The 8051-nt window shown below is 31.8% G+C and overlaps 1 protein-coding gene across 1 annotated transcript in view; it reads right to left on the bottom strand.

The window, feature by feature from the left end:
* LOC118192935 (uncharacterized) overlaps positions 1-8051 on the bottom strand; it is an 88661-nt gene that overhangs the window by 7704 nt on the left and 72906 nt on the right. Inside the window, exons 20-24 of the mRNA XM_085821457.1 lie at positions 7574-7624; positions 6593-6649; positions 5511-5606; positions 4351-4404; positions 690-796 (exon numbers count right to left, since the gene is read on the bottom strand). Coding sequence (XP_085677583.1) covers positions 707-796; positions 4351-4404; positions 5511-5606; positions 6593-6649; positions 7574-7624 — 348 coding nt within the window. The 3' untranslated portion in view covers positions 690-706. The remainder of the gene's footprint in view (positions 1-689; positions 797-4350; positions 4405-5510; positions 5607-6592; positions 6650-7573; positions 7625-8051) is intronic.

The raw sequence follows: 8051 nt of genomic DNA, 5'->3' as shown, positions 1-8051 counted from the left end.
ACAACTGTATTCCTCAGTATCATGAGATTTTGTTCCTGTGAGTGTCACAGTGCTCAGAAGAATGGAACTCGACACTGTGCCTGTAACAGCAACGTAAATACTGAAGGACGTATTTTCTTTTAACATCCTGCAGTGCTGCACAAGAAGTGCAGTATATCAGTTCCATTGCACTGAGATTTTATCGAACCCACTGCAAGACTGCATGCTACAGCAGTTTGTCCAGTATTTATTCTTATGGATAGCTATGAATGTCCGCATAAACCAAAATTTCTGAATGAGTACCTCAAACATAAAAACACTGCTCACAGGAAGTGGTCATCCAATTCACCTAACTTGAATCCCTGTTAAAAATCTTTACAATGTGTTAGATGCCCTGCTTTTATTGACAGTTTCCTCTAACTATGCTCAAGAAGCTTAAAAATTGAACCATTAGAAAAATGGCAGTTATTGCCTTATGACAGCTCCATATAGAATACCATTTCAAAACTTAAATGAAGGTCAGAAGTGACATCCTTCATTATGATTAGTTTTACTTCTTTACATTCTTTATAGTTTTTTTTACCTACATAACATGATATACAAATAGAAATAAATAGTCACAAATATACCTAATTATTCACTGTTTATTACCATTTAGCAATAATGAAAAAATTGCATAAAATAAAATGCATAAATTAAATGAAGCTTACATGAGAATGAGGTTCTTTTAAAACCTAGTCCCAGGGCCCTGACGTTTTGCTTGGGACCTTGTCACCGGACCCTGGGACTTGGACATCGACCTCGTCCAGGGTCGGCGCTGTAATAAAATTTTTAAATTAGAAATAAAATCTTTTAACATGAAGTTCAAGCTAAAAGTTGCATTCAGGAACATTAAAAAATTTAACACTAGCACACTAAAAACATATATATAAGCACAAAGAACAATGTATGAATTGATTTAATACCACAAAAATTTGGCAATATGCAATAAATAAGACTCGGGAAGTTTTTTTTAAATGCAGGACAGCTCTCCAATTATCCAGAGTGCCAATCCTTTCCATGGCACGGAAAATTAAAATTAGATGGCAATTCATTGACAAGCTGTAATTTTTCCCACTATTTAATGACACTTTATTTTAACATGCAAATTATTATTGCCTTATAATGTAACAGCTTAGCCTAACGTACTCACATATTATCCCTTCAAACATAAAACTGTTGCCAACCAGCATAATTTAACACCAAGTACAGATAAGGATGACGTTATAATATATGTGCTTTCATTTGATGTAAGCATAATTTTCGATGAGCCCCCTTTTGTTTTACAAAATTAGCTCCAGAAATCCAGTGACTGCATTCTATTTCTTAAACGGACGGTTGACAAAATGTTAATAGATTGGGACAGTTGCTTGCAGGAATACTAAACAAAGCTTTCAGTAAAATCAGAAGGCCCAACAAAATAGTAGAAATCGATGAAAGCCTTTTTACAAAGTAGGTCAAATACTATCGCAGCAGTGATTATTTGGAGAATTATGCAACGGGACTTACATATGTTTTATTATAAGAGTTGCCAGGGCTCTTCTCAGGTGTTATGGGGCCCTAGGCAAAACATGGAAAAGCCCCCCTCCCTGAGACTGTGAAAATTGACTGAAAGGCATGCTTTCCAGAAGAGCAAAATTAATTGGCGTGCGTAACGTATGCAGTTTGTCGGAAAACTAGTCTGGACATTTCCTGACCTTTCCTGGATGCCGCGGGAAGACATAAATGGGGATTTTATCTGTATATATGTCATACATAATATTATATGAATATGCCAGAAGAATCTACTCTATTGTGTACTGATGACGCAAGTAACTGAGTATTACCTAATATAGCATTATAGGCTAGTATGCAATTAATTCAAACCTTAATGTAAAAACACTTTGTATCAGGGCTTAATTTCTAAAATTAGATGTGCCGGAGCTCTATGCAAGACCATCAGGAAAGAGGAACAAAAGTAAATAAATAAATATAAAGGCCCTTAAAAATTATTAATAATTAAAAAATTAAAGTTAATTATTACCAGATTAATTAATTATTAAATAAGTATTCATAATTTTTAATTAATATTAACAATAATTATTCCTATTGTTATTTAATTAATAATTATTGTTCAATTAATTAATGATTAATTATTATTATTCATTAAAATAATAAAAGAGTAAAGTAATTAAATGATTAGAATTAAATAAAATGTACAGAGCTAAATTAAAATTAATAAGCGATTTTTAATATTGTTTTGCTAAAAATAAAATTTTCGAGATCAGATTTCTACTGAAATTGTTCTTCATCTGCATACAAGAAGTGCCAGACCCTTATTATTCAGGGTTCCAGTGCACTCCGTCTAGAATTATGATTTATCCCTAAAACTAAGAAGTACAGGAGGCAGGCTCTGGCACAATTTAAGTGCTGCCTTGTATATGTGCATGTAAATGTATAATAATTATTTTATCCGTATATCTACATCATGTTACAGGACTCAGGAAACTGAGTATCACCTAATTTATTATGTACATGTAAGCATTGGAGCCTGATATGCAATTCAAACCTTAATGGGAAAACACCCTGTGTAATTTTATTACAGTCAAAAGTCGTTAATTAGGACACCCATACTCCGGAATGATCTATAATCTGAACCTCAAAGCTAAAAACTTTCTGCGCATGCGCCAAGTAGACAAATGCGCATAGGCATTTACGCGTGCGCGCAAGACCTTTTACCACTGCGCATATGCGTGTGCGCAAGTGCAGAATACGTTTTTGCGTGCGCGATTTATGTATAACGGACGGTATAATCTAAAATTATCTAATTATCTAGCTTTGAAAAGTTGCGTTCAGCAGACGTGACAGTTACTGGAAATGTCAAAGTGACAAGCAATGCAACAGAGACGTTTGGGAAAGAATCTAGCAAAATGTTCTCGTATATGAACTGCAGACTTTTAAAAGCACCAGTACTTTGTTGCACTAAACCTGCTAAGTTGCCCAATTCAGCACATATATCATGAGCATCAACATTCGACCCAGTAATTTCATCTGTTAAGATATCGCTGAAAACATCACAACACTTCATCAGGTCATTTCGCTCATTCGCTGAATTATGGTTGGCATGTTTAGCATATTTAGCCGATATTTTGGGAAAGTTAAATGAATAAAATTTAGGATAGCAAGGACAATGTGTTAATTTATTTACCAATAAATGCACTGATAAAAAACTCGAGCTAATAATTTAAGAAATATATATTAATATTTTAAACATTTTACCATATTTTAGAAAATTTTCTAATCGAAAATAATTTGAAATAAAAGAATTAATGTCTGACATTAAAAGTAATTGTTTTTAATTGATAAATAATTTCAACATGTATTTTCCCAAGGATTATGAAAAAGAAAATTTTGCTCAAATGTACCTGAAATTTTATCTCGTTTGGAAAAAGAACAATTCAGAGAAATTTTCTGTGGTCAAACTCTAACTGAAGATTTCAAAAATAGCACATTTGTTAACTTCTGGCTGAACTGAAAAAAAAAAAAAAGGCATTTTCAAATAAAGCTATTAAATTTATACCGCCTATTTATTATGCACAACCTATTTGTGTGAACAAAGATTTTCTTCCATGTTAAATTTGAAAAATAGATACAGAATAAAATCATAAGTGGATCCTAATTTACGGTTAAAAACTAAGTGAAATAAGACCAGGCATAAAGAGATTCAAATATTTTAAGCACAGCCAAATTTCAGACTAAATTTTAAAATTAAAGCTATTAGAGGAAATTTTGATAATTAAAATCATAACCAATTTTTAATCTAATATTTCTTATGTGTGCATATGAAATACATACAGCCAATAGGTTGTGAAAATGGCAAAATATATTTTTTAATATTTCTATTGAGAAACTGAAAAATAATCATTGTAAAATGTAGTGGTGGTACATAAGTTTTTCAGTTTTTGTTTAGATGGTACACGTTAGTGAAAAGGTTGAGAACCACTGAATAAACACAAACAGATGATCGATTTTAAATAATAAACTTTTAATCACAACAATTACTCATCATAACTACTCCTTAAATCAACACTGAAGATATTTGAGTTGGAGAATAAATCAGACCAAGCGCGGCAGCGATGGAGCATTAAGTGTTTCTCACACATCTTGAAAATATCCGTTAAAGCTAGAAATTTGGGCATGCAGTTGGCGAGTAACAAAAACAAGTTCCTTCAGTATCGCCACACTCCAAACAAACGACACTTAACTAACTTTTGGAAAATTACAGCTAGGTACTGATGTTTACTAAAACCACTGAAACTAAATAACTATGTATGATAAATCAATAAAACTTACGGGCGGTTTGCGCCGAGGCGGAAGACGCCGACGCCGACTGGAACTCACGCACTCCTGCAAAAGAAACAAACATATTTAGAAGCTTTTAGTAGTTTAGTGCACATATTCTAAATATTCTTACATTCGAATCAGGTAGGGAAAATCTTGAGATAACTGTAGGCCAGTTTTTAGGAGGTACGGACATTAAATAGAATTAATCTAAATTATAAAAAACTATGAGTTGTTGCATGTGAATTTCTAAGCTTCTTCAAACAAATCTGTGTATGTTGGATTTTGAAAGGGGAATGAAAACTGGAGTCTGATGAATGGGACATTACTTTGATACTGTTTTCGATACTCATTCTGTATTACTACACCACTCAAATTAAGCATGAAGCATTCAAATAGGAAACACACCTGGAATTCTGCATGCTTTAAATTGAAATATATTGTGTTAAAGAGGTACCAGATATATATCCATGAGATCAGTGCAGAAAAAAGACCTATAGATTTTTTTATAAGCAGTAAATAATCAAGAAAAATATCCTTCGTGTCTTTCATGTTTAATTTTTCTACTCTTTAAATATTACAGCTGTAGAGGATGAGAAAGGCAGTTCCGCGAACAACTCATTATGTCAGTCATCACTTAAAGTCTGAGATGGGGCATAAACTCTGTTAGAACATGGAACAAAGTTAAATCATTTTCCAAGCTGCTGACAACTAGCTTCACAACAGTGTAAGATATTTTCTTGACCTGATGTAAGTCCTATGGACTGACATTTTTATGCATCTTTAGAAGAAATTATGAGGCTATTATTTTATTTTTCTTTACTGCTACATTTTGCTATAGTATGAAGAACTTACCCATGAACGTCTCAAAATTATCTTCTATAAAAAGAAATGATTCATTGCAATAACCATAAAGGGTGTTACTTTACTTTTACATTATTTAAACATTTACACATATAATGCTCCCCGAAAGGGCATTAACTTCAACTGGTAAATTAAAACTAAAAACAGATGTCTAATAAAAGCTCCTACACTAAGCTGACTACTGATAAAAAAAAGTTAATAACCAAGTTAAATAAAATTTTAAGAAAAACTTCAGTTGAATTATGAATTTGAATGACAGATACTTAATCATTCTCTTTATAATATGTATGAAGATTCACAAAACTTACTTTAGGTGCGCAAGGTGGTGCAGGTGGAGGAGATGGTGCAGGAAGAGGTGATGATGATGGAGGAGGAGGTGGAGATGGGACAGCTGATGCCACATTCTGTAAAAGCAAAACAAACATACTTAGAAACGTTCAATACTTAGTACACATATTCCAAGTATTTCTTAAAATTTACAATCGGATGTCAAACATCTTGAAAAAGCAATATGAGAGTTTTTATGAAATACTGAAATCAAGTGAAAACTAATATAAATTATCAAACAGTTCCGTTTTGCCGGATGTGAATTTTCGAGCTTTCACAGACCTTCTTTTTTTTTTTTTACAACTGCAGCTACATCTTGCTGGTGCTGTTTTCCATTCTACACAGGAGGTCAAAATGAAGTTAATATGTTTTTGGACTCACAGTCATCAAGTTTCTGGGCCAAACGTTTTGAAAAACTACCAAAACAATGGCATAAAATAACGGTGGTGGTTACTACCTGCACTAAAGACACTGCTTTCATGTTTTTTTAATGCAATTAAGAACGTTTTTTTGATGGAAAACTTTCTTTAAGATCAGGCACATTTCAACAATACAATTCCATGACAATACTATAAGAAATGAAATTCTGAAATACTGTACGAAACACAGATTATATGACATTTGAAACATTTACTAGATAATTGAGAAAATATAATTGCTATTGCAACACTGAAATAAGAGCAAGAAAACAATACTTAAAAAAACAGCAGCAATCATTTAACAAAGTACCAGACATTTCCAAATATAAGCCGACCTGCATACAATCCAGACTTTGTTGCAAAAATTCAGTTAAAATTGAAGACACATATGTGCAAATTTTAAATCTTTCAGATGCATTCCTTATTAAAAATAATCTGATGTGAACACAATGACTCTCTCGTATGGAGTATTTATACACACTTTTAATGCATTTCAATTTATACTTAATTCCTCAAATTTGAGATATATTTTCATTCATTTAATTCAGTTCTCACTCCGTGACAAGAGAAAAATATGTAAAAACTAAAAATTCCTTCATTAAAAATTGAAAAATATGATAAAACATAAATTTCATTTGTCTTACCCGAAATGGCATCCCTGTCCCACAAGCTCTCGTCATTGACCTCGTGACTGGGCGGTGCTGAAACAAAAATTTTTAATTAGAAATATAATCTTTGGAAATTCAAGCAAAAAGTTTCATTCATAAACAATAAAAAATTTGGCAGCATACAATAAATAAAACTGGGCATAGTTTGTCAGCTCTTTGGTTACCCAGGTAACCAAGCCTTTCCATGGCATTGAGAATTAAAATTAGACGGCAATTCATTCACAAGCTGGCAATAGTTTTCACTATTTACTAATATTTTATTAACTTTTTTCTATTATTAGCAAGCAGATTATTATATCTTAACTAAGTAAGCTTTTGTTTGTGGGAAAGAAGCATAAAAACATAAAGGGGGGGGGGAACTTGATCAAAGCCACAGATTTCATAACCCTCCAATGTCACAGTATTTGCTTTATAAAGGATAATTTTAAGTTTTAATGTTTTGGCAACAATGATATTTTTTCTTAGATTGTAAAAGATTGAGTTAAAAAATGTGTCTGGCATCTAGAGGGATTATTATGATTTTGATAAACGGTGTAAGGCTTGTTTTGATTAACCTCATAAAGTGTTCTCTTTATGTATTAGTATAATGTGTTTTTTTATGAGAAGTACATAATTCTTAGAAAATATAATCTACATGCCAACTTCACACCGACACGACAACAACAGAAAACGTAACTATTTTATGACAGTTATAGCATACATATAGAATTATAAATATCAGGTTTTTAAGAAAAGTTTCCCGCAGTTGCAAATATCATCTGTGCCATCAGTTTGCATTGGCATATTTAATCATATTTTGTCGTACAATTTTTCGCATCTGAATGAAAGAGACTTGCTTTAGTATACTGTGTTGTGAAATACGTAAAAAAATATCGTTATCATTAAATACAAGGAGCCTAAAATGCTACCGAATTAGAACCATCATTTACGTTCATTTCTGTTGAAAAAATAACTTACTTGAGGCACTGGGGTCAAAGACTCCACCCTCTTCCTCTTCTTCCTGTTGCCCTATAAAAGTAACAAATATATTTAGACACAACTATTAGAATACTTAATGCACATATTACAAGTATTTCTTACATTTATAATTACATATCAAAACCTTGAGATTACAGCATGTCATTTATGTTTATGCTGCTATATAAAGATTATATTTGAAAGTAAATGAAATTTTAAAATTTTATTAAATTTACTTTCTCTCAAATTTTAGAAAACCATTTTGATGTCATAATGGTAACTGCCTACAAATCATAAAATCACACATTTGTATTGCCATTTCAAAACTGAGTTTCTTTTACTAAAAGAATGGCATGCAAAATACATACCTGAATCACAAAACTAAATAAAACAAATGAATTCATAATTTTAAATAAATAATGTTAAACTATTAGAATCTATAAAAGCAACATTTTGAATACTCCCACCACATAGAATT

The sequence above is a fragment of the Stegodyphus dumicola genome, chromosome 7 (assembly GCF_044657685.1).
Source record: "Stegodyphus dumicola isolate Sdum_Otavi_A_Nest chromosome 7, ASM4465768v1".
Taxonomy (NCBI): domain Eukaryota; kingdom Metazoa; phylum Arthropoda; class Arachnida; order Araneae; family Eresidae; genus Stegodyphus; species Stegodyphus dumicola.
The sequence above is the reverse complement of the archived record's forward strand: the minus strand, read 5'-3'. Positions and strand labels throughout refer to the sequence as shown.